This window comes from Lynx rufus, unplaced genomic scaffold (assembly GCF_022079265.1).
Source record: "Lynx rufus isolate CCGP_SWC_20201006 ecotype Redwood Valley unplaced genomic scaffold, mLynRuf1.p SCAF_10, whole genome shotgun sequence".
Lineage (NCBI taxonomy): Eukaryota > Metazoa > Chordata > Mammalia > Carnivora > Felidae > Lynx > Lynx rufus.
Window position 1 is genome coordinate 85,755,460 of NW_025814824.1, and position 27,195 is coordinate 85,782,654.

The following is a 27,195-nucleotide window of genomic DNA, read 5'->3' on the forward strand; positions in this document are numbered from 1 at the left end:
CCAAGACACGGGGTGGATGGCTCCAGCGCGAGGCCCGTCAGCGCTGGTGTCGGCACCGGAAGTCTGAGCCACAGCCTCTCATCTGTTAATTGCTCTGAGTTTGCATTTGTTATTTGCTTCTCATTTCCTGGTAGTTGCTCTACCCACCGTAACGACTTCTTGTCACAACAGAAGCAAAGTGGAAAAGGCTTCCCCCAAACTCCATTCAAGATGTGGGCAGAGGTTGGAGTCCCTCGCTGGGCGCCAGAAAAACACTTGGCCTCGTGGGAGGGGAGAGCCGCGGTGGCAGGAATCAGGTCTGCCTGCAGACATGGGCCAGCAGCGCATTTGAGCCAATGAAACCACCACTTTGCACCTTCCAGACTCATTTTTTTCCCTCTTCTTGGGTGTGGATATGACAATAGTGCTGGTTAGAGACCAGATTTCCTTTTAAATGAATTAATAACATAAAACAGAACCTTTGGTGAACAGCTGTTTTTATCCATGGGGACTTGGCTCCTGGTTGTGATTTTGTCTGCAAGGAAAACAAGGTTTGTGAGGACTCTGTGTTAAGAGCAGCTGCATGATTCCAGTTTGATGTGATGGGAGGACCCTAAGCTTCAGAGGCAGGAAGGTCTGCATTTGCAACCCAGCTCTGCTACTCTCTAGCTGTGTGATTGTGGCAGGCCCCTGCACCTCCCTGTGTCTCCATTTCCTTATCCTTAAGTAGAAATGATGTCTGTCCCAGGCAGATGGCTTGGCACATGGCAGAAACTCACAGGGTATTTCTTCTCTTTTGAGAGAAGTCAGGGATGTGACAAAGAGAAAACGAACAACAGTGCTATTAGGTCAAGCTTAGAGGGACCCTGGGCCAGCAATGTGTCAAGCTGTCCGAGGAAAGGACTTTCTCTGTCACTGCTGGGGTCCCTTACTCCAGCCATGGTGGCACATTACAGGATCAGTACTTGTCAATACTTGTTGAATGAATGAGAGGCAGGTAGAAAAGCATTTGTTTCTGTATTCCCCAAAGCTTAATTAAGAGCTTGGGCTTTGGAGTGAGAGGATTCGGTATGTATCTGTGTGGCCGTGCTCAGGTCGCTTACTGTCTCTGAGTCTCAGTTTCCATTTCTGTAAAATGGAGTTGATAATAGTACTACTTCAAAAAATTGGACATGAGAACTGAATGAGATTTTTTTCAGCTTGAGGTGTGATAGGTATATAGCAAACCATGCGTAAATAAAGCCAACAATTTGATGAAGCCTTCACAACATTTGTGAAGCCATCATCGAATCAAAACAATAAACATACCCATCACCCAAAAAGTTTCCTCTCACTCCTTGAAATCCCTCCCTCCTTTCCCACTCCCGCTATGGTCTTCTTGAAATTTAGGGAGAATCAGTTCTTAAAATGTGTTCTTGTATTTCAAATTGTCTTGGCTATTCTAGTCCTTTGCATTTCCATATGAATTTCAAAATCAGCTTGTTAGTTTTACAAAAATGCCTGCTAGGATGTTGATTATGATCACACAGAATCTGTAGATCAATCTGGGGACAGTTAACATCTTAACAATACTGGGTCACCCGAACTATGAACACACTATGTGTATCCACATATTTAGGTCTTCTTTAATTAAAAAAAATTTTTCTTAATGTCTATTTATTTTTGAGACCTAGAGAGATAGAGCATGAGCGGGGGAGGGGCAGAGAGGGAGGGAGACACAGAGTCCGAAGCAGGCTCCAGGCTCCGAGCTGTCAGCACAGAGCCCGACGTGGGGCTCGAACTCACAAACTGCAAGATCATGACCTGAGGCAAAGTCAAATGCTTAACCGACTGAGCTATCCAGGCACCCCAGGTCTTCTTTAATTTAAATATTTAAGGAATGTTATAGTTTTCAGTGTGCAGATCCTACATGTCTTTTGTCAGATTTGTTCCTAAATGTTGTATTTTCTGTGCTGCTATAAGTGGTATTTTATTTAAATTAAATTCCAATTGCACGTTGCTAGTTTATAGAAATATAGACATTTAAAAAATTTTTTTAAAGTTTATTTATTTTGAGAGAGAGAGAGAGAGAGAGAGAGAGAGAGAAAGAGAGAGAAAGCACATGAGCGTGAGTGGGTGAGGGGCAGAGAGAGGGAGAGAATCCCAAGCAGGCTCTGCACTGTTAGCACAGAGCCCGATGTGGGGCTTGATCCCATGAACTATGAGATCATGACCTGAACTGTGAGATCATGACCTGAGCCAAAATCAAGAGTTGGACGCTCAACTGACTGAGCCACCCAGGCACCCCTACAGACATTTTAAAAATTGACCTTATGTCTTACAACTTTGCTAAACTCATTTATTTTACTAGCTCTTTGGTAGGTTCTCAGGAGTTTTCTATACAGATGATGAATTCTGTGAATAACAACAGTCTTCTTTGTTTCTAAACTGGATGCTTTTATTTCTTTGACTTGCCTTATTCACTGGCCATAACCTCTACTACTGTGTTGAGTAGAAGTGGTGGGAGCAGATATCTTTGGCTTGTTTCTGGTCTGGAAGGAAAAGTAGTCTTTCGTGGTTAAGGATGATGTTAGATGTTGGCTGTAGGTTTTTCATTTGCCGTTTATCAGGTTGAGGCTATTCCCTTCTGATCCTAATTTGCTGAGAATTGGGAATTATCTGGAATGGATATAGATGGGGTTTTATCACATGTTTCTTCTGTATCTATTCATATAATCATATGATTTTTCTTTTTTAGTCTGTTACTATAGAGAGTTGCATGATTGATTTTTGAATGTTAAAACCAACCTTGCATTCCTGTGATAAACCCCACCTGGTCATGATGTAGAATCCTTTTTGTATATTGTTGGATTTGATTTGCTAAAATTCTGTTAAGAATTTTGGCATGTGTTCATGAGGAATATTGGTCTATATTTTTCTTTTCTTGTAAAATGTCTTTTTCTGGTTTTGGTATCAATGTAATGCTGACGTCAAAATAAGTTGGGAAGCATTCCTTCCTTTTCAGTTTACCAAAGGAGTTTATGTAGAATTGGTATGGTTTTTTTTCTTAAATATTTGGTAGGTTTCACTAGCAGAGCCACACGGACCTGGAGTTTTCTTTTCAGAAAGGTTTTTGTTTTTTTCCTTTTAAATAGACTGTTTTATAGAGCAATTTTAGGTTCATAGTAAGACTGGGAAGAAAATACAAAGAAAGAGTTCCCATATATTCCCTGCCCCTGCCCCTCCCCCACCACATGCACAGCCTCCCCTACTGTCAACATCCCCATCAGAGTGGTACGCTTCTTGCAAATGATGGTTGTAAAAAAATGTAAAAAATGTAAAAAAGAAAAGATATATCATTTTTACCCAAAGCCCATTGTTTACATCAGGGTTCATTCTTGGAGTTGTACATTGTGGGGGTTTTGACACATATGACACAATGACACATATCCACCATGATAGTATCATACACACTTGTTTCACTGCCCTGAAAATGCTCTGTGCTCTTCCTGTTCATACTTCTCTCTCCCCAACCTCTGCAATTGCTGATTTTTTTAAGTGTCTCTATAGCTTTGCCTTTCCCAGCATGTCGCAGAGTTGGAATCAGACAGTGAGATAGCTTTCTTTCAGTTGGTACTATACCTGCAAGGTTCTTCCACGTCCCTTCATGGCTTGATGGCTCATTTTGTTTCATCGCTGAGTAATATTCCATTATTGGGAATTGCCACAGTTTATGCATTTACCTGTCCTAGTGAGGAATATCTCGGCTTGTGTGAATGTACATTTTCAACTCCTTTGGGCAAGGAGTGCAATTGCTAGATTGTTGTGGAAAGGTTTTTAACTATGAATTCAATTTCTCTCATAGATATGGAGCTATTTAGGTAATCTGTTTTTGTTTTTAGTAAGCTGTGGCTGTGTTTTTTTAAATGAGTTTGTCTGTTTTATATAAGTTGTTAAATGTTTTTCACATGAAGTTTTTCATAATATTCCTTTACCTTTTTTGTTTGTTTGTTTTTTTAGTAGGCTCCACGCCCAATGTGGGTTTTGAACTCATGACCCCTAGATCGAGTCACATGTTCTGCCAACTAAGCCAGCCAGGCAACCCTCCCTTATTCTTTTAATTACCTGTAGGATCTGTAATGATTTCCTCTTTCTAATTCCTGGTGTGGATGGTTTATGTCTACTTTCCTTTTTCCTATCAGTCTGGCTAAGTTTATTGATTTTATTGATCTCAAAAAAGAGCTTTTGGTTCCATTAATATTTTTCTCTTGCTTTTCTGTTTTCTTGTCCATTGATTTCTGTTCATATTTTTCGTTATTTACTTCTGCTTACTTTGGGTTTAATTTGCTCCTCTCGTTTTTTAAAGTAGAAGCTAGGTCAATGATTGAGGCTTTTCTTCATTTCCTTTTTTTTTTTTTTTTTTATAGAAGGAAGTCTATTTTTTATCTTATTGATTTCTTTATTTTTTTAAGTTTATTTATTTATTTTGAGAGAGAGAGACAGAGAGAGCAAGCAAGCAGGGGGAGGGGCAGAGAGAGGCAGAGAGAATCCCAAGCAGCCTCTGCCTGTCACCATGGAGCCTGATGTAGGACTTGAACTCACAGACTGTGAGATCATGATCTGAGCCAAAATCAAGACTCGGATGCTTAACTGCCTGAGCCACCCAGGTGCCCCTTGTTCATTTCTAGTGTAGGTGTATAGTGCCGTAAGTTTCCTTCCAAGCATTTCTTTAGCTTCATCCCACACATTTTTATTATCTTTTAAAGAGATTTTTATTTTCTTTCTTTATTTTTTTTAATGTTTATTTATTTTTGAGACAGAGAGAGACAGAGCATGAACAGGGGAGGGTCAGAGAGAGAGGGAGACACAGAATCCGAAGCAGGCTCCAGGCTCTGAGCTGTCAGCACAGAGCCCGACGCGGGGCTCGGACTCACGGACCGCGAGATCATGACCTGAGCTGAAGTCGGACGCTTAACCGACTGAGCCACCCAGGCGCCCCTTTTAAAGAGATTTTTAAAGTACATACATAAAGTACATAAATCTTAAGGTTGCAACTCAGTGCATTTTTACAAAGTAAACAAACCATACAGCTGCCGCCACTGGATGAAGATATAGAATGTACCAACGCCCTGGAAGCCTGCCTCATTCCCTCCCAACTCATTAATGACCTCCAAGTATAACCTCTACCCTAACTACTGTCGGTAGTCCAGTCTGTTTTTGAACTTTATATAAATGGAATCCTGTTGCACATACTTTTTACCTATTTTTACTTAACATTACATGCATGAGATTTGTCATGTTTTTGCGTTAGCAGGAGTTGTAGTATCCTTTTGCATTTCTGTATAGTATTCCATTCATTGTGTGAGTAGGCCGTATTTTATTTACCCTTTCCAATGTTGAGGCATATCTGACTGTTTCCAGTTTGGGGCTCTTATGAGTCATATTGCTGCAAACAAATGTGAACACAGCTTGTTAAACTCTCATGAGTGTATTTCTCATGAGTGTAATATCCAGGAGTGGAATTTCTTGGTCGTAAGGAATGTGTGTGTTTGGCTTAATAGATACTGCTACGCTGTTTTCAGAAGTGGTCACCCCCACTTGCATTCTCACCAGCGGGTTGTGAGGGTCTCGGTTGTTCTGTCTGCACCTTTGTCAACACAGGTCTCATCAGAGGATGAATTAGAAGTGAGTGTAGAGTTCACCTCCGTGTGTTTCCCTTCCTTCTTGGGTCTTGGGCCCTCAAATCCTGGTGGCTTTGGTGGCTGTCCATCTTTAAATAGCCAGGCTTTTGTTGTTATTTTATCCTCATTTTTTAAAAAGTCTTTATTTATTTATTTGTGAGAGACAGAGAGCGCACAAGCGGGAGAGGGACAGAGAGAGAGAGAGGAGAGAGAGAATCCCAAGCAGGCTCCACCTGTCAGCACAGAGCCCGGCCAACCCAGGGCTTGAACTCACAAACTGCAAGATCATGACCTGCGCCGAGATCAAGAGTTGGACGCTTAACTGACTGAGTCACCCAGGCACCCGACTTTATCCAGTTCTTATAGATAATCTGATATTAGTTACTTTATCATAAGCAGAAGCAAAAGCCTCCTTTATTTTGAAAACTATCTTCTGTGGGAAAATACGTTATTTTTCTCAAATTATATGCAGGTATCATTCTACTCTGAAAGTGTGTAGGGTAGCATAACGCCATCTGGATGATGACAGTTTTCATTGTCACCGTGTTCTGTTGTCTACTATTTTCCCCGAGAAAAGAATTTATAACATCGTACCTTACCTTTATGACTCTGTGCACCTGTTTGCATTTACGTCAAACCCGGCTTAAGTTGGGAAGCATCAAATGAAGAGAGTGAGTGAAGCTCACATAATCTTTGGGCTAACTTTCATAACCCAAATCCAGGCGGCAGCAATAGGACCCTTGGCAGTGATCACGTGACGCCTGGAAAGGGGAAAGAGCACCCACCTCCCAAAGATGCGTGGCGGGGAGGAAACCTTTGCGGGGAAGAAGCCTTGACCTGGAAAGACCTGCCATTTCTCCACACTTGGTCTTGCCCCAACACAAAAGCCTTCAAACTTGCCAGAGAAGTCGCTCCTGACAGGAGAGAACTTGGTGAAACCACAGAACTTGGACCTGACTGGGGCTGAGCTGTGGCTCAGAACAGGGGAAGGAGATTAAAGCAGTTCCTGTGTCAAACGACATCATTTCTAGAAGAACTGACCTGTCTTCTGGCATTTTGAAGTAGGTCATGGAAAGAGTCAGCAGCTGCGCCGTTTCTTTTGAAATGCGTTGCACAAACTATTAATGATAGCGTCGGCGCATCCAGCTCCTGTTGGTATCTGTTACCTGCAAGTTGTCAGCATCCAAGAAGAATTCTTACATTGTGAACCTCTTTGGGGAACTTCCAAGTCTTCAAGATGGCAAACAGTTTCTTTGCCAAGCTAAATTTTGACCGAAAGGCACGTCAAGGCTATCTGTGCGTGGATGAAGCTTCTGCTTTGTCTGGCGACACATCTGGTTTTGCAGCTTTGATGAAGCCGGGAGGCCCACCTGCCACTGTGGCTGGGACTTTCTGTGCCAGCGTTGATGTCAAAGACCGCGGTGGTCCTGAAAGCCTGCTTTGAAAGCCTGCGATGCTGTCAGTGCTGGGGCCTTGAGTTCCAGCCTTCTCGGGAGGCTTTGCTGTGAAATGGAGCAGAACAGAAAGCTGCTTCGAGTACCCAGGAGTTCGCTGGCTCTCCAAAGGACAAGTCTTGAAGTACTTGACTGAACTTCAAACTGAAAGTCTACTTTTTTTTTCTTTGAAAGTAAAGGAAAATACACAAAACAGAGAAAGAGGAATTCATTCATGACTTGGCTTGCTTTCTAGATATTTTTGGCCGTGCGAATGAGGTAAATCAATTCACCACTATAGTTGTTTCTGAAAAATGGGTGGTTTTGGCCATGCTACCCTCTAGAAGAGGAGACTGGGCTGGACAAGTCTGTAAACTTTCTGCTGCTGGAAGAAATATTTGTGCAGCCTGGGCGTGGCAGAGTCCTGCTAAGCCGTTAGCAGCAGAAATCTGGAGACACCTGGGAGCGGTACCCTTCTCTTTGGAAGGCTGGCGCTACTCAGTCAAATGCAAAGAGGGAGTTTGGATTCACAGTCTTTCATTGGGGACAACCCATCAGTGAAGGAGACCTTTGTAGTCCTTTCCCCAGTGGCTTCAGGGAAGAGAAAATGATGTGGCATCGATTCAGCTGGAAAACTCGTGGAGGATGGTGCTGGTCCTTGACATCTGACACTCGCTGACTCTCATCAGTGGGCTTTGGAGCGATGGTCTGATGGGCCGCTGCCTTCCTTTGAGAGTCAGGTTTTCCGCAGCTGTTGGTAAACAAAAAAGTCAGGTTGACTGAATGTCGAGGTGTCATGTGTCAAGCAGCACTGTGTATGTTGAACGTCAAGGCTTCACAGTAGTAACTTTGCATTTAGTAGTATTAATTATACCTGTATTTACTGAGTGCTTATTACTATGTGTCAGTCAGCATTCTAATAATTTTACACAGATTGAACCATTGAATATTCACAATGATTTTATAAGGTAGACGCTGTTATTATCTACATTTTCAGATGGGAAGACTGAGGCCACAGAGGTGAATCGATGTCAGGGGTCAGGGGTAGAGCCCGACGGCCTGTGCGAGGTTCCATGTGTCAACTCCCGGTAACTGCCTCTCTGGTGCCTGGCAGCAACAGGAGCCGCATTATGGCTCCTGTTCGCCCTTTTGGCACAGTTGGATTTCTTTTGATTCTTTTCAGGACATTGGTACTAATTTTCTATTTTTGCTTGAAAAACATCGGAGAGAAATAATCTCCGAAAAGATTTTCATTTAGATGTAATGTTAAGATAAATTGTGTGCAACTTTTCACATGATTGTTTGCTCACATTTTACTGGGTAGGGAACCCTTAGTTTTCATTAGATCCTAAAACTCCAGGGCAGGACCATATTTAGTGTCTCTGTCTCTCAAATGCTGGGCACAGTGCTGGGCACATAGTATTTGCTCGGTAAATTTTCACAGATGCACTGAATAAAAAGTTGCTGTGCTTGAAGAGTTGGTCCTCCACTATCTGGAGAACTCCGTTTTTCAAATCACTTCGCTTCCTGACAGTTGATAGAGGATACCTCTCATTCAGTCAACAGTTAGTGACTCAGTGCCTGCTGGAGTGATGCCTGCTGCCTGAATGAGTGACGGCTCCTGCAAATTAATGGCCCCGAATTGTCCATGTTTAGACGGACTTTGCTTGCACACAGACTTAGGACAGATGTGGGGACACCTGGCCATTAGGAAGTGAACTTCACACTGCTATTTGGGGTCAAGAAAGATCCCCTAACACGGGAGCTCATTCCGCATTTTAGAACTCTTCCTGTGGTCCCTGATGTGTGCCTCCTTAAGAAATGAGGGTTGGCCTCTGGAGGGCCCCAGATAGCCTGTGATCAGTCTGGGCTGTTTGGGTTCTGTAGAGGTGCCCCCAGACCTCCACTGGGTGGGAGGGGTCCCAGAGCTACCATGGTCCCTTCCTCCCAGGTGGTCATGGCAGGGTGGCTGGATCCGGGTCTCCACCTTGGCTGGGCTCTGCCCGGGTGGCTGAGCGTGTGTGGGGTGTTCCCAGACCAAAAGCCTACGTTTTATGGAAGTACCTTTCCTCTAGACACTTAGAATTTAGCAGGGTGTATTAAGGAAATTATATGTTTAACTGGAAAAATCTAACTGCATTTTAAATCCTTTCTTTATATCTGGCTGATATTTAAAAAACCATTTTGGTGACTTCTGACTAGGTTCATACCTGTAGGCAATCGAGACAGTCAGGTTGACTCTTTCCCACCCCAAGATGTTTAAAAAAATAAATAACTGTTTAACGGGATTTTGCATGCCAAGGTTTAGGCTGGATGTAAGAGCATAAGAATGGGTTTGCATGTAATGGGAAGGCTAACAAGCCATCCCCCCTCAACCCCCAGCCTCCCTCTCACAGAGTGGTCCTGGCAGCCCCTTCCTGCCTATAAATACTTGGGGTTGCCTCATTGGCATGTCAGCACGGGGGGAGAAGAAGCCAGATGATTTTATGATCCATAAATGCAAGCACCAGACGTGCTCCGAAATTCATTAGTGTTTGCCTGTCATTACAAATAGCCTGTGTTGTTTGCCTTCTGACTAGACGGGCAGACAGGCAGGGCCCAAATGCTAGGGCACGGAGGGCTCCGAAGCCCTGACTCTCTTGGGAAATGAGAGTTTAAAGCAAACTTTTAATTTATGGCCGGAGATTGTTTCTTTCTCTTGAGCGTAGGTCTTGAAAGTTTAGATGCAGATCGGCTTTTCCTTCAGTGGAAAATATGAGGTTCGTGGATAAAACCTACTCATAAAATGAGTTGTGATCTCTTGTTTTTTTCCCTTTCCCCCCTCCCCTCTGCATTGTGGATAAACTTTCTGGAGAAGGCAGGCTTCCCAAACTGTTATGCCCAGGCCCTTCCCTGTGCCGCAGAATTTGCACGGTCCCTCCCCAACCCTGCCCCACTTTGCAGGGCACAGCCCTACCCGGCTGCCCTTCCCTCCTCTTGGCCAGCGTCTGCCTGCAGCTCCCCTACGGTCCATTTCAGACCCCAGGTGACCCCTGGAGGTGATGATGAGGCTGTGGGAGGTGCCAAGTCCTCTGACGTGGAGGTGGCCAGAGCAGCACTGGGCGGTCCCAGCTGCGCATGTGCTGAAGTCAGGGTTTAGGCAGCCTGAGTGTGTGTGGCGTCTGGAGGAAAGGCTGCCGTACAAGGGAGCCAGATGTCTGAGGTCTCTGAGTGGAGTTGTAGGTTTAAATGTAATCAGAAGAGACGTTCTTCCACACAGCCTTCCTATGGCTGCCTTAGGCATCCCTGGGGCCTGCTTGGAATGGTGCTTATTCATTTGTCCTGCACTTAGCACATGCCTGGTGTTCCCGGGGACTGCAGAACAGATGAGGAGTCCTTGGTCCAGTGGGAAAGGTGGGAAATATGTATAAGTAATTATAAGGGCCACATTAAAGGGGACAGACTAAGTGCTGTCTGGGAGGGGAGCCAATACTTCTAGCTGGGGCAGGGAGCAGAGCATTCTGGAGGGGGTCCTGTTTGTTTGTGGCCTGTAGGGCTTGGTATAATTTGGATGTAAGATCAGGAGAAAGGGCATTCCAAGGGGAAGGAATAGCTTGAACAGGTAAGGCCACTGGGGAGAAAGTGGCCACGTGCAGAGACTGGTGAACAGGTTGGTTCGGCTAGAGCAAAGGAGAGGTGAAAGGCATGTGGAAAGTTAGACTAGCGATAGGGGGCCCCAGTGTGAAGGCTTCGAATGCCACACCCAGGACTCTTAGGACTTGGTCTGTAGGCCTGCAGAGCAGTGCTTCCTTCAAGAAGCTGAATAAACAGCAGCCAAAGTCCTGTAGGCCCCAAGGATAGCACACCCCAAGCCAGACCTTTGATTCTTTCCCCGGAATCCTGCCGTGGTCCTGACCTGGTCAGGCCAGAAACGTGGCGCCTCTTACTGGCGGCTCCTCTCTCCCACATTCTCTGCTCCTAGTCAGTCCCTGAACCCCGTCTGCCCACCTTCCACCTCTCTCTGTCCCCAGTGCCACCTCGCAGTTCAGGCTGCCTTCTCGCCTCCTCTCCAGTTTACATGCTTATTTCCCAGCGGACATCTCTGTACCCACATCTGCTCCCTCCTACTCTGTTGCACACCCTGCAGTTTTCAAATCTCTGTCCGCATCACTGAGCTCCTTCAAAACTTCCACTGGTTTCCCCTTAGGATCAGTCCCAAAACTTCAAGATGGGAGTGCAGGTCCTGTGAGATCTGGCTTATCCCTCCCCAGCCCTCCTCCTGGCCCTCCCCATTCCTCTGCTTTACCTGCTTTGGCTTCCTCCCTCAGATTTAAATTCCTCAGATTTACCTCCAGGCCCGTTCACCTGCTTTTCTCTACTGGGTGTGCTTGCCTTCCATGATACTCTTGTCTATTACCCGGCTCAGGGTGAGTCCCTGCTCCTCACCAGGCCAGCTCCTGTTACACTGTCATCACACTCTGTCCTTGTCCTTAGGTGCCAAGTAGCACGTTCATAATTAATGCCTGTCTTCTCTACTAGAAGGCAAATGCCTTGTCCAATGCTCTGTCCCCAAGCCTTGCACAGTGCATGGCACAGAGGAGGCACTGCGTGAGACTGGCTCTGTGTTACCGATTTGATGGGGGCTGGGGACAGCGTTGAGAAGCTGGCCAGGCCCCAGGGTGGGGGACCCAAGCCACGGTCTCCCTCCGTCTTATAAAAGGTGGTTTCACACCATCAGAGGCTTACTTGTGGCTTCAGTGTCTGAAAGGTTTCCTCACACTTAATTTAAATAAGTATCCCTGTATAGATCAAATATTTGAAAGGTTGGTTTTTCCTTTTAGCCTTTCAGGAGAGGAAATAGCTTTTCTGAAAGCTGTTCCTCCCGGTCTCCTTGTGCACCAGCCATCTGTGGTCATCGTCAGACAGCAGGAATGTCAGAACAGCCCGGCACCCCTGTAATATATCCCACTGTGTAGCTTTGCTGGAATCTATCAAAGTCGTGGTTTGTTTCTCCAAATCCTGCTCTGGCCAGGGGCTTCAGGCTGTTTGTCGTCAAAAAGCAAGTTCTGGGGGTGAGGGGAAGACTCTTTCAGTGTCATGGGTTGAGTGAGACTGTTCAGATGAGTGGACACTTAGCCCGTGGCCCCTTCTGCAGCTCTGCCTTGCTCTGTACTGCAGTCAGCCTGACGCTCCAGGGAGCTGGGCAGAGGGTGTCCTTAGGGCCAGGACGGCCTTGAGCTCCTGTGCAACCTCCAGGCTCGTGATTTTCTATAGTACCCTCTCCACCTCCATCCGTCTTTTTGGAGGGAAGTCTGTCCAACCCCTGGCCCTGTCTGGTTGTCTTAGCTCATACCTCAGTGTCCCTCTGGGACTTTTTTGTATTAAAAGCTCAGGCTCTGGTGTCTGCCATTTGCTCTCTAGATGAACTCCCATAAATTATTTCATCTCTGTGAGCCTCCGATGTCTTATCTGTAAAGTGGGATAGTAAAATCTACAAGTATAGCACAGGGAGTAGAGTCAGTAATACTGTAAGAACCTTGTATGGTGACAGAAGGCAAGTACACTCATCATGGTGAGTATTGTACACTTGAGTAACGTGTAGCATGGATAGATTGTACCACTATATACATCACTAATGGGATGTTGTATGTCAGCTATACTTCAGTAACAAAGAAAAAATATACACGGAATTATTTTAGTAATGACAGAAAAATCGCGCATCTCTGCAGGGCTCAATATACTATCTTCTCTGTAGGATGCTAATAGTTTCTTCTATTGCCTCCTGAAAAAGGGGGCCTAGAAAAGTCTAAGTGTATAAAGACATTTTGTTTTGCAAAGAAATTTCCCTTGTATTCAAGTATGCCTAATGAAACACTGTCTGGGGAACATACAGCATTTTACTTCATGGTTTCACTTTGAGACCCAGACCAAATACAGTAGATAAAAGTACATTGCATGGCGCCTAGAATGTCAGAAACACGCAGTTTGTTGTAGTTCTCTTCTTTTTCGTTCCGTAACCCCTGTGGTGCTATCCCCTTTGTAGATGGTCAGTATTATTCAAAGTGTGGGTGGCAAATCGTGGTAACAGTGCTCGGCCAGGCTGACAGCACAGTGGTTAGGAGTCTGAGCTTTGGAGCCATGCAGACCTGGTATGGATCCCAGTTTTGTCATTTATTTCCTGTGTGACCTTGGACGAGTTAGTCATCCTCTCTGAATCTCAGTTTTCCTTATGTGTAAACTGGGGGCAATAATAGCCCTTCCCAGGGCTCCTGGCTGGCTCAGTCGGAAGAGCACGCGACTCTTGATCTCCGGGGCGTGAGTTCGAGGCCCATGTTGGGTGTAGAGGTTACTGGAAAAATGACAGCTCTTCCTGATGGATGCCATTGTTAAAGATTTCGGGACATGCCGTCAGAAAAGTACTTAGCCTCATGCCTGGCGCATAGCGAGCAGGCTGTTAGCTGCTGCTGCTGTTGTTTTATTCTTCTTCTTCTGAGGCTGGGAACAGGACTGAGCTGCTTCTGAAAGGACCCCACTTGCCTCGCAAAATGAGGAAGAGCCGTGGGGCCAGTGGTTGGTCATCTCTGTGTTTCCCGCTGTGTTCTCTTCCCATCCGAGGAGGGTTGGGGCCAGCGATTTGGGTCTCAGCCTCCCCAGATGGGTCCCAGGTGTTCGGTGGCCAGAGCTGCCTCCTTGGTGTCTGAGCAGCCGGTTGTGAGTGCTCCTGGCGTGTGGGCCTTCCGAGACCGCCTTCCAGAGCGTGGAAAACATGCGGGACGCTCCATTTGTCCCTCTCTCTCCTGAGTCCCTCTCCTGCCCTGCACGGCTCGCCATCTCTCTCTTCCTCCCTGCTCCAGCTGGAGGTACCTCTCATGGCCACGGTCCCCCCCCCCCACCCGCAGTTGAACCCTTCCGCTTCTGAACGCCTTTTTCTGTCTTCTCTCTCTCTCTTTCCTTCTTCCTCTTCTTCCCTCCCCTCCCTTTGTCCTCTCCCCTTTCTCTTGCTCCCTCCCCTTCTCTCTTTCTGGAACCTGAGTCTGCAGTGGTCATTTGTGTGTTTTTCTGGTCATGGGTCCCCATCTGCCCCCAGCCCGCCTCCCCCACAGCTGTTTCCTGTCTCCTGCCTCATCACATTGTCATGTCCACTCCATCCCTGTGGGACAGCGTGGTGCCTAGAGCCTCTTACCCCTTCGTGACTGCCTCTCAGACTCATCCTCTTCACACCCCCTCAGAACACTTGGAGAAAGAAAACCACTGCAGTCACGTAGTCTCCAGAGGCAGGTCTTACTTAATAGTGTTTTTATATAAAGCCAGACATGTGGTCTCTACTTCTCTTTGCTCACAGGATGGGAAAACTGGGAGGAACTTACCATCCGGTGCCACTGGATTTACAGACAGGAAACTGAGCCCCCACGGAGGATAGGACTGGTCCAAAGTCTCAAAGGGGGTTTAGGCACAGCTGAGATTAGAACCCAGCGCTCCTGACTTAAGAAGTCCCCATAAAAGCATGACATCACCCGTGTGAACTGCACGTGTCTTTCTCCATCTTCTCTGAATTTATGTCATTCCATCTGTAACCCAAGTCCTTCTAACAGCTGCAGCTGGTCTACCTAACCTCTTAGTGACAAGCTCCAGCTCCCTTTGGGGGGACAGGGGAGTGGAGGTGGGGGCAGACCTTATGTAATGGGAACATAAAGAACCTAGGTCAGTCATGTGTGGGTTTATCACCATTCGGTCTTCCTGCTTGTCCTGGGCTGACCCTGCTCTCTGGTTCTGAGCTGTCTGGCTTGGCTTCCCACCTCACACTGGCCCTGCGGATGGGGCTTCTTGGCTTGTCTTCTGTTCTTCTGCCCTGACCCCTCCTTTGATTTTAATGTCACGCCTTTGTATATTGGTAAGAACTGTGTTGTCCAAAATGGTGGCTGCATGTGGCTACTGGGCACTTGAAATGTGGCTCGTCCAAACTAAAGTGTGCCGTGAGTGTAAACAACAGACCAGATTTCAAAGACTTAGTCCAAAAAAAGAATGCATGCTAATCTCATCAGTAATTTGTTATATTTTATATTGATTGCAGGTCAAAAAGATAAATATTTTGGATATATTGAATTAAGGAAAATAAAATTACTAAATTAATTTCACCTGTTTTTTTCCCCTTTTTATTTTTTTAAAATTTATTTATTGTTGAGAGACAGAGTGCAAGCAGGGGAGGGGCAGACAGAGAGGGAGACACAGAATCCAAAGTAGCTCCAGGCTCTGAGCTGTCAGCACAGAGCCCAACATGGGGCTCGAACCCATGAACTGTGAGATCATGACCTAAGCTGAAGTCGGACGCTCAGCTGACCGAGCCACCCAGGGGCCCTTTCCCCCCGCTTTTTAAATATGGCTATTAGAACACTTAAAATACATGGATTGCATTATATTTCTCTTTTCTTTTCTTTTCTTTTCTTTTCTTTTCTTTTCTTTTCTTTTCTTTTCTTTTCTTTCCTTCTTTCTTTTAATTTACATCCAAGTTAGTTAGCACATAGCGCAATAATGATTTCAGGAGTAGAATCCAGGGATTCACCCCCTACGCATAAAACCCAATGCTTATCCCAACAAGTGTCCTCCTCATTGCCCCTTGCCCACTTCGCCCACCCCTCCAGCAACCCTCAGTTTGTTCTCTGTATTTAAGAGTCTGTTATGTTTTGTCCCACTCCCTGTTTGTGTATTATTTTTTCTTCCCTTTCTGCATCATATTTCTCTTGGCCAGTGCTGGGTGATAGCTGGTAGGCCTTCCTCAGCCAGGGATCCACGAGAAAGTCAAGCTTGCTGCCTGAAGGTCCATCGGATGTAATGAACGCACCATTCTGAGGAGATTAAGAAAGTCACTCAAGGCATTTTCCACGTTCTGTGGTTCAGACAAGGAACTTCGACGCACCACCTGTTTTTTCTCATCCTAATTCAAATTCTGGCAGTCTTTCTTCTCTGCCTTGTATGATGATGGCAGTTGGTTTGAGATACATGTTACTAAGCTTCCAAGAGGTTTATTTTTTTCTTTTTAAAATCGCAGATCAGTGTTGCATTTTGCTAATTACTTTTCAGCGTCTGAGAGGATCATATCACATTTTTCTTCTCTGATTTATTGATGTGCTGTTATGTTAACGGTCTTCGAAACATTAGCTTATTCTTGTGTTTCTAAGACAAATCTGCTAGGTCGTACAGGGTCACACTTCTCCTCCTTGTTCTGTATTTGTTAGGTGTCAGGGTTTGGGGCTTTTTTCCGTTACTTTTTGTGCTCTGGAATAAATTATTTAGCATAAGAATTAGGTGTTCTTTAAAAGTCTGTGAGGGCTCACTGGTAAAATTATGTGGCCCTGGAACCTCTGAGTTAACTTTTCCAGTTTCCGACGTGGTGTTTAGCATGCTCACCAGACACAGAGAAGTTTTCGTTGGCCAAAAAATGGAAGGCAGTGTGAAGACCGGGTCCGAGCCTGCGTCTTCGCATGAAGCAGGTACTTCCAGAAATTTCACTTTGTGTTTCCAGCAGTGTTCAGGGTGCCTCTGCAGCATGTGAAGGTCAAGATTAAGAAGGATTCGATGGTGGAGTGCCTGAATAGCTCAGTTGGTTAAGTGTCCACCTTCGGCCCAGGTCATGATCTCGTGGTTCGTGGGTTCAAGCCCCCTGTTGGGTTCTTTGCTGCCAGCGCGGAGCCTGCTTGAGATTCTCTGTCCCCGTCTCTCTCTGCCCCTCCCTCCTGTCTCAAAAATAAATAAAACATTTAAAATAAAAAAGGATTTGATTGTGTCAAAAACTGTGATTACTGAATTTAAACCACTGTGGAAATAGCAGCAGATGAGATATTGTGGAAAACCAAAGCAGAGAGAAAGGGTAAGCTAAAATTTCCTCCTAGAACTCGGAGGGAAACCTGGGGGGGACCAGGAGGATAGATCATCTCTAGGGGGTGTGGTGCGGTCACAGGAGCCCTGTGAAAGGAGGGCTGGGGTGATGTGAGGTGGTGTATGTAGCGTGGACAAGAACAGGTGTGGAACCGTGGGTACGGCATAAGCTCGGTTTTCGAGGGAGTGAGCGAGCGTGTGTGCACGTGTGTGTGCCCCTGTGCCCGTGGGTGGGGAGAGGCTACCGCCCTGGAGATGGAGGTTCTCTGTGCCTAAGGGTCCAGGCCTCTGAGACTGGCAGACCTGGGTGTGAGTCTCAGCTCTCACGCTGACCCCGTGTGAGGATTTGAGCCAACTACTTGACATTTCCAACGAAGCTTCCCTTTCCTCATCTGCAGAATGGGGCAGTGACAGTACTTATCTCCTAGGGTTGTTGTGAGAATTCACTGAGCAATGGGATAAACAGTTGTGAAATGTTGAGCACTTAGTAAATGCTCAGTAAAACGTTAGCTATTGTTACTCTTGCCATTATTATTAACCAAACGTGGGTTTCTCTGGGTTTGAGGCTAATGCATGGCTTATATTTTATTTTACAGGCTTTCTGTGTTGTTCAGGTTTTCTGTCATGAACATTTACTAGGTCCCTAGTCAAAAAAACCCAAAGTGTAGTGTTTTCTAAAAGCGAACATCTGAATGCTATTACTTGGAAAAAGCATTTCCCAAGAATATGGAAAGGGAATTGAGCACAGTCCCCAGCGTTAGAGTGGAAAAGGAACGGGTGGCCCCGTGGGCCTCATATTCGGCTTGGGAATCCAGCGAGCTGAGCCGCCGGGGGCTGCTGGCCGTTCTGTCCACTGGGGCCCTTTCTCTGTCACATGGACGGGAGACCATTCACAGGGCTGCACTTGGCCGCTGTGCCGCGTTGACAGCTGCTTCTAATTGTGCAGAGCTGCACAGGACTAGGGCTGGAAAGGGAGTGTTTGGGAAATTTGCATCGTCTTCATGACCCTAAATCTACATGTGTCCTAAGCACGGTAGTTTGAGGATTTGATGAAGAGGTGGTGGCTGTGAGTTGTTATTCTGTAGAAATTAGTATGACTGAAAGCTGAGAAAGATGAATTACTGTACTCATTCCTTGACCTCTGTCCCCCAGACGCATACCCTGACGCCGAGGAAGGCACCCATTTGTCCCCAGTGATTCTGTCCCCCTCTTGTGGTTTGTCTGGCCAGGGTTCCGAGGCCTTCTGGAGGCCCTCATGTTCATTTCTCCCAGGGCCCTGCCTCCTCCCTTTCTCCGCACACAGTTTCTGGCGGGTGTTTATTTCACATTACTAAAGTGAACTGCCCTCCTGTGAGAACATTACACCCCATGTATGCGATTGTAGTACAAACTAGACTGCAGTCCAGCTGAAGATCACTTGATGGGTTTACATCCACTCTGCCACTCTCTTGCTCGTGTTATCAGGGCAATAAAACCTACCTAACACATGCGGGAGGCTTTTGGAAGCCTACCTCTTCAGTCGCTCCCTTGCCTTCCCATCCCACTCAATAAAATAAAATCCAGTCCTTACTTGCCCTCCAGGCCGGGCTATGACCTGGCCTCCCATCTGCTTCCTTTCTTACCACCTCTCCTCCCACTGCTCTGCTCCAACCACATTGGCTACGCTGCTGTCCTCAGCCCAGCCCCTGCCTTGGTCTGTTCCTTCATATCATTCACCCCTTCTCTCGGCTGGGAGCCTGCTGGAGTCCCACGTGAGGCCCGCAGCTCTGTCCTGGCTTTGGTGAGGACAGCCTCACCCTCTTCATCGCCTGCATGTGTGGCCGGGGCACATTCAGGCACCTGCTCGTTGTGTCATTTTTCACTTAGAAATGGAAGGTGATGGCAACCGTGCCCACTCTGAGGGTCCTGTGAGGGTGAGACGAGACCCTCAGCACGTGCCAGGTGTTAGCACGGTTCCTGGCACAAAGTCGGTAGTCAGTAAAGCTTACTGGCTGGGCCTTGGTCCTTGTCCCAGGCATAGTTGGAGTCCTGCTGCCCAGGGACTGCTCTTCTGGGCACCTTATCCCCATCAGACTCCAGGGTCTCTCCTGATCTGGATCATCTGCCCCTGCTCCCACCTGCCCTGTGCTGCCTTTTCCCTCATTTAAGACACCCATTGAAAGTACTTATAATGTATCAGACATTATTCTAAGCAATTGACAAATATCACCTTATTTACTTCTTTTTTAACGATTTATTTATTTAGTAATCTCTACACCCAATGTGGGGCTCGAACTCACAACCCCAAGATCAAGAGTCACATGCTCTTCTGACTGAGCCAGCGAGTTATATGTTACTTCTTATAACTACTGCGTGAGGGAGGTGCTGTCCCTGCCAGTTTTCAGATGAGCAGGGTCGGGCCCTGGGGGTGGCAACGGCTTGGCCAGGATCACACAGCCAGCTGGTTGTGAGTCAGCCCCAGTCTATCTGAGTCCTTAACTGCTGTACTCCAGGGTCTCTCTTTTCTCAACCCTCATGCCCTCCCCATTCACTCCGAAGACCAGAGCCAGCCCCGCTCCTGGGTTCCAAGTGGGAGGCCCCCATGGAGCATCTCTCATTCCTACCTCCAGCCCCAGGACCCCTACTTCCACACCAGGACAAGAGGATGCCATGCACGTTTGCTACTGTGATTTCCGCGAGGGTGACAAGGTCTGAAGGTCCTCGAAGGACACAGCAGCCACTCCGTCATTTGCCTGTTCTTAACCATGTCACCAGAGTCTAGGCCCTAAAATGCCTTACCCCTTAGTCAGACCCCACTCCCAGCCCCCAAACTGGCACCGTCTCCCCCGACTGCCTCGGTGGGTCGTCTACTCCCTGGGGTGTTTTTAGAACTAGTTTGACTAAGTGTGATTGTCCCCCAGGTTCTTCTGAAGATCGTTCTAGACTGTAGAATGGGAGGAGGGGGGAGGACGGAGAAGGGTCGCCACTGAGCAAAACTGGTAATGCGGTGCCTGTGGCCAGTGGCAGCCTGGTGGTAGCCCATGGAGTCAGACTTCGTGACCTTTCCTTCACGCGATGCGTGTTCCACGTGGACATGTTTTAGGAGCGTGATTTGGAAAAGACTGTAGTCCGGATCAAGCACGTGTGTGGAAGACCCATGTGTTGGCACCGACTTCCTGTGGCCTGGATCCTGCAAGGGTCTCCGGGGAGGACTTGTCCCACTCCCCAGGTTCTAGAGCCTTACTTACCTCACTGGCCCCAGACACGGTCAGGGTCGGGCCTTTCTCAGGCCACCTCAGGCATCTGACTCCCGGACCCCTACGCACAAGGCTGGCAGCTGGTGACTTTCCTGGCAGTGTGGCCCCAGGTAGCTTCACAGGGAGAGCTGCAAGCAGTGTTGACTCTTGGTGTCACGTAGGAGTGATTGCGTGAGGTAAAAGTTGTTTCTGTATTGGTTAGTAATGTTTCCCCGGTTTCTTTGTAATAAACATTCTCCTTTGACTGTCAGAATGGGTGTCTAAATGAATCTCATGCTGTTAGGTTTTTCATTTAAGGCAGCTGGTCAGACTCCTTTTCGGTTCCAGGCCCACTGACGCTGACGTTGAGGTCCCTGTGGGACACTGGGGAAGGTGTGGCCAGAGGTGGTCTGGAGCTCAGGAGAGAAACCGGGCTGGGCACAGATGTGCGGGGCAAGCCACGGAGGTGGATGTGGTCTTCCAGGGAGGACTGTGGATGGAGAAGTATTAATATAGAAGAAGACCATGGACAGATTTAGGTGGATATGGGGCGGGGGGGGGAAGTACCAGAAAAGAAAAAAGCAGCCAGAAAAGAAGACTGAGGCTAGGGGCGCCTGGGTGGCACAGTCGGTTAAGCGTCCGACTTCAGCCAGGTCACGATCTCGCGGTCCGTGAGTTCGAGCCCCGCGTCAGGCTCTGGGCGGATGGCTCAGAGCCTGGAGCCTGTTTCAGATTCTGTGTCTCCCTCTCTCTCTGCCCCTCCCCCGTTCATGCTCTGTCTCTCTCTGTCCCAAAAATAAATAAACGTTGAAAAAAAAAAATTAAAAAAGAAGACTGAGGCTAGGGGTTGTGAGAAGACAGCCGGAGAACAGAGAGTGGAGAGCATGGTGCTGAAGGGCTGGTACAGGCAGCGGGAACAGGTGGGGCTGCTGCCCTGCTGGGAAGCTGTCACCAGTAAGGGACAGAGCAGGGTCAGTGGAGCAGGGGGCTGGGAAGGAGGTGGGGAGGGAAGCGGTACTGACAGCCTGGAAAAGATGTCTTTCAGCAGGACTCTCCTTGTTATTATTCTTGTTCGCGGAGAGGAAGGAGGTGAGGGTGCAGGGAAGAGAGAGGGCTGGAGGGCAAGGCTGAGCAGGGGAGGGGACGGGGTCCAGTGCCCAGGAGGAGAGCGGGTCCCCGAGAGGATAGGTTTGCTCTTCCATTGAAGCCAAGGAAGGGAGAGGACGCAAGTGAATTTGCACATTTGGTGGCAGAAAGGTTTCTTCTCACAGCTCCTGTTTTCTCCCTGATGAAGCCAGGGAGCATCCACATGACAGAAGAGAGGCCCCGGAGGGAGCTGGCAAAGGACCGTACAGGCTCATACTCTCCTTTCACATCCAGTTGACCTCAGCAGAGAACTCAGAGCCAAGGACAGGCAGGGTGCGATCAGGGCCCCAGTGCCCTTGGGAGGGGGCTGTGTGGTGGCCCAGGGACAGCCGGGTGGCTCACCCAGGATGCAAGGCCACCAGCCTCAGCCCAACCCCTTGTCTCCTTCTAGAACCAGCCCTGTCTCCTCTGGTCAATTTTAACTTAATTACACTCAGATCAGTTCCATAGCATAGACCTTTTTTAGGCATTAGTGACTGGAAGAGTTTTGTTCTATTACTTCACATTTTCCAAACCCACTTCACACAGATGGAATCTCTTGTAATCCTATAAGGCCAAACACAGAAGAAACAGTGCCAAGGAGGTTGGGCCCAGGACTTGTTTTAGTGCAGATAGAACGGTCTTATTTCTTTTGACGTCCTGATAAATCTTTCTGCCCTGAATTTGGGAGATTTCAACCCCGAGGAACACTCATACTCCATTCATTCAACAGATGAGGCTTGGCATCCGCTGTGAGCCAGACCCGTGCCCTGCATGTAACCTCCTTTGCCAGGCGTTACTTCTTTCAGTCTCTGCCACAATTCTGTGGAGTTAATTTCGGTGTCCCTGTTTCATCAGCGATGAAAACAGTGCCGACAGAGGTTAACTTGCCTGAGGTCGCCTCGGAAGTAAGTGGCCGGGCGGGATTCAGGGCAAGGTCTTTTGGTTCTTAAGTCCTTCGCTCCTTCCATTTCATCAAGGAACCCCTCAAACACAATGTTTCACTCTGTTGAGGTTTTCATTTTAAATGTTACGCGTCTCTCAGCGTGAAAGGTTCTTTAGGGAATCGTCAAAACCCTGAGAAGTGTAGTTTTTGAACCAGGGTCTTAGAAATGTTCCAATCAAATAAATTTAGGGCAGATGTATTAAGTACTTGCTTTGGTTCCTGCCTGCATGACATCAGCAAAGCGAGAGAGAAATCGTGATAGAGTTTGTTAATAATTTGAGATTGCAACAGGAGCACTGTGTGGGAGGAAGTGGAGGAGGGTGTTTGGAGCTTGCGCTGAGTCTGACAGCAATGCGACCCTGGGAAGGGGAAGGTAGATAACGTTCGCCAGCTACTTGTTATGTGCTCCGTGCCCTGCATGTCTGGATCTCACTTAGTCGTTGTTTAATGAGCTTCACAGATAAATACAATATGATACCCATTTTAATATGTGAAAACTGAGCTTCTGAGAAGGTTGTCTTCTGAGATCATGCAGCTGGTGTGTGGAGGCCAGGATATGACTGGGTCTGTCTAATTCTAAATAGGATTACAGACTCTTAATGTGTGCACATAAACACATACTTGTACGTGCATACATACACATGTATATGTGTAAAGCTTTTGCTGTTCATTAAAGAATTCAGGAAAAAACAAAGGGGTGACTATTAACGAGAAATTGGGCAACAACCATGCCTCAGTCCTTGAAACACCCCTTTTATATCTGATTATAATCCATTGCTTTCCAGGACTGGTTCTGGGATCCACAGAGGAGGGAGGTTCTTGTTCTCACAATTAAACTTTGAAAGGGCAATGATATACATTTGCAAAATAAGTATCTGTTCTAAAGGGGAGGAGAAGTCAATGTAACTGAGGCAGGTTGAATACATATTTTTGGAACAAGGAGAATCATGGTAAACAGAGGTGAATGCTCCATCTCAAAGAGGTTCATGTCTGCTCGTGAAAAGAAATGAGTCAAGGTATTCATTCAAGAGGATGGATCCTGAGCCCCTTCCTCTTTGCTAAATGGATGTGGTGTGAATTACATGAGGTAACAGGTGAAGTGCCTTGGCCAGCCCCTGACGTGCGGGGGACTCTTGATAAATGGGTTCGTTAACGTTCGTTAACGTCCTTGTTATTACTATTCTTTGGGGTCTGCATTGTGAGGGTGTAAAGGACTGGCAAGGTCAAAGATGGTCGTGTTTTCCCATGTGGGTGACCAGGAGGAGAATGGCGCACTTTACAGAAGTGAGACAGCCGGGAGAGGAGCAGAGTGCATAGCCCCCGCTTGGTGCCTGAGTGCTTTCAAGTCCAGGCCATTGATCTTATATCCCGAGCTGTCCATTGCCTCCAGCCAGGCTTCACACAGCACCTGTGGCATAGAGTTGGGTCCCGAGATGCATTGGAAGGGCACAGCACTTCAGACAGAGCTGCTCGGCCAACAGGTTTTGTCTCTGGCCATTCCCACTGCCCTCCCTGACTTCCTAGTAGACCCCTATTCCCGCTGCCAGGCAGCTGGCTCTCCCTAAAGATCTTATTAAAGTTCCAGATGTGTGGCAAAAAAAATGTTGTTAATAATAGCAAGGCCTGATACGAATTTAAAGAAGGTCTTGTAACTTAGGGATAGAGAACTTTCGTCTGCCTCCTTTATTCTGTTCTTTGCCAGCGCTCCCAAGCCACAAGCTGAGAACGCTGGCCCTTGGACAATGGGTTTTCTCTGGTCTTCTTCTGCACCCAAGTCATCCTGTTACAGTGTTCCTGTTAACTCCCTTGGGTAGGAACCAGCCTCACAGATGGGTAAAATTTAGATAATTTGATTATTCAAATTATAACATTAAACCTGTTGGAAAAGAGACGAGGCCCTTGAAGAAGATGTTAAAGGCAACCTCTCCTTCTATCCCCCTGTTGGTTGTACGAGATAGGGGAGGGGCTGACTTCAGGAAGGGGTGTGAGGTGGTCCCAGAATCTTCTCTGATTACAGTGGGCGGGGGCAAGGAGGTTCCCTCATGCCAGGAGTGGAGGGTATCACGTGGCCAATGAACTCTGAAATCGTTTATCCATATTTCACTTTAAAATTTAAAAAAAAAAATTTTTTTTTTCAACGTTTACTTATTCTTGGGACAGAGAGAGACAGCATGAACGGGGGAGGGGCAGAGAGAGAGGGAGACACAGAATCGGAAACAGGCTCCAGGCTCTGAGCCATCAGCCCAGAGCCTGACGGACGCGGGGCTCGAACTCCCGGACCGCGAGATCGTGACCTGGCTGAAGTCGGACGCTCAACCGACTGCGCCACCCAGGCGCCCCTCACTTTAAATTTTTTTTTTTTTCAACGTTTATTTATTTTTGGGACAGAGAGAGACAGAGCATGAACGGGGGAGGGGCAGAGAGAGAGGGACACACAGAATCGGAAACAGGCTCCAGGCTCTGAGCCATCAGCCCAGAGCCTGACGCGGGGCTCGAACTCCCGGACCGCGAGATCGTGACCTGGCTGAAGTCGGACGCTTAACCAACTGCGCCACCCAGGCGCCCCATAAAATTTTTAAGTTCACCTGGGAGGATGGGTCTTTCTAGCTAACACATTATGCCCTCTCGCAGACAGTTTACCTTCAGAAGGGACTTCTGGTCCCAGGGGAACTGGCAGAGGAGGCAGTTTGTGGTTAAGGATATTTTGGCACAGAAGTCCTGGGAAATGTGGCCAGGGTTATGGGGCAAAGTGTCCTACTTTCCATCCTCACTCCTGGGGGTCCCGGGGTGCACCTCCATCTACAGACCCAGCCCTCCTCTCCAGAGGACAAGGAGAAGACTGACCCACCCTGGTGAAGATATGGATGGCCAGGGCTTTGGCCCTTCCCCACCTTTGTGTCCATATTCCAGTTAGATGTCCCTTGTGTGTTAGAATCGCTGTTGAAATTGACTCTGTGCTTCCTAGGAACTAGCCAGCTGTGGATGGAGTAAGAAGGAGAAACATAGTCTCGCCCCCAACGTTGTGGCCTTTACCCGGAGGTTTAACCAGGTAAGCAGTACCCCTTGCCTGTGCGTGGCCGGATAGCGATCTGTTGTCCCCTTGGGCTGGGAGCCCTGCCAGGGTTCAATCCCAGGCACCTGGCCCCCGGTCCAAACCCCTCTTCCCGAATCATCCCGCCCATCAATCCTTTTGCCTGCCCGGTCCTTCTTCACAGCAGGTGGAACCAAATACATCTTTTCCTGGGTTTAAATTGCTTCACTGGCTGCCAGTTCCAGCTAAGCTAAGGCTCAAGCACCTTAATTTCCCTGCAGGGTCCTGCACGGTGGGTCTGGTTTCTGTCCACCCCTCCAGTCTCCTCTCTTGTCCCTTTCCCTGCTCCGCAGGCTTCAGCCATCCTGGCCTCCTTCTCTTCCCTGATGCACCCTCTCTGCCCCATCAGGCCCCAGATGTGCTGTCCTCTCAGTTCAGAATTCTTCCTCTCTGTTTAGCCCCCAGTCTGATCTTAGTCTGAGTGTCACTTCTGTGGGGAGCTCTCTGTGAACCCCTCGCCCGTGCGAGGTCTTGCTGTCAGACATTCTCTCACTGCCCCCTGTGCTTCTTTTTCCATCTGGTCCTCTGCTCATCTGTCCTCGCTTTGTGCAGCTCCTTTGCCTCCATCTTCCTTGCCAGTCTGTGGGCTCCGTGAAGGCAGGAGCCATATCCATCTCGTTCACCAGTGCACCTCCCGCCACCTGGCCTAATGTCAGGCATATGATAGACCCTCAGTACATACATGTGGAGTGGATGAATGAGGTGCTCGGAACTTTGAGTGCCCGATGCCCTGGTCACCGGCCCCATACATACTACTGCAAACTGACTTGGTTCAACCAGCACCTTTGCGCCAGTATGAAGATCTGCACCCCCACTTAAGGGAACGATGATGAAGACTTGGACCAGCTGAGGGCAGTGGGCTTCTGGCTTCTCAGCCAGATCTACCAGAATGAGATCTGTGGTAGAAAGCACCCTCTAAGACCTCCCTTGGATGGACCAAACCCTCAAATGGTGCTGTTGACAGTTTTTCTTCCTTCTTGTTTTTCTGGTTTCAAATGAGGACAGTGGTTTAGAAATTGCATAGTGTGCGTGACTGGACCTCGGGGTGACGGGCCTGGGTTTCCTTTGGGCCTTCCCACTCAGAAATGCTGGGCCCTGTGCATCACCGCTGCCCAGCCCTCCCCAGGCTTCCCCAGCCTCGGCTACCACCGGAGGACGGGGAGAGCCTCCGAGAGGCACCAGCTTTTCGTCTGGAGATCAAGACTGAGGTTTGCATTATTGTTGTTATACTAGGAACTAAGAAGGACCTAGGCATCTGCAGTGGGGCTGTATGCACTGTTTGTTTTGAACAGAGAAGTTCTGAAGGCTTTTGTTTTCTTGCTCTTTCTTTTCAAAATCTTTTCCTTTTCAACTGAGCTTAGGCTTTAAAAAATAAAACAGATGTGCACACACTGTCAGAGGATTCATAGTTTCCTTCACAAAACTATTTGACTGGAAGCCAGCTCAGTCCCACCTCTGGCCAGCCACAGTGCTCCCGGAGGAGGGCCGCTGGGGGCTCTGATGTAATCTGCTTTGCACGCGGAGGCCAGGTCAGCCTGGCAGAGGGTGGTGCGGCTCGTTCTGCGACCAGTTGCATCGTGTCCAGATCAGACCAAGCGGGTGAAGCGAGCCAGGAGCGAAGTCGCATTTTCCCAAACAGGACGCTCTGAGAAATGGTCTTGCTGCCAGCCTGTCAGCTACTCAGAGCGAGCAGCTCCTGGACACAGCCATTTGGCTTCAAAACTGGCCAACAGCCAGGCCCGGTCAGCCACTGGGGCTGCTTTCTCTGAGATGAACCGATTGGCATCCCTTCCTGGCAGACTTTTATATGTGAGAACAAGGCTCCCCATCAGACTCCAGATAAAGGAAAGCAGGTCAGTTGCCTTTGTGAGCCTCGGTTTCCTTATCTGTAAAT

General features: G+C 47.8%; 1 protein-coding gene across 7 annotated transcripts in view; it reads left to right on the forward strand.

Moving 5' to 3' along the window:
* Window positions 1–27,195, forward strand: part of RALGPS1 (Ral GEF with PH domain and SH3 binding motif 1) — a 276,710-nt gene that overhangs the window by 72,556 nt on the left and 176,959 nt on the right. For all 7 annotated transcript variants that reach the window (XM_047069752.1, XM_047069704.1, XM_047069713.1 and 4 more), the window contains exon 6: window positions 25,176–25,259. In XM_047069752.1, the coding sequence (XP_046925708.1) occupies window positions 25,176–25,259 (84 nt within the window). The remainder of the gene's footprint in view (window positions 1–25,175; window positions 25,260–27,195) is intronic.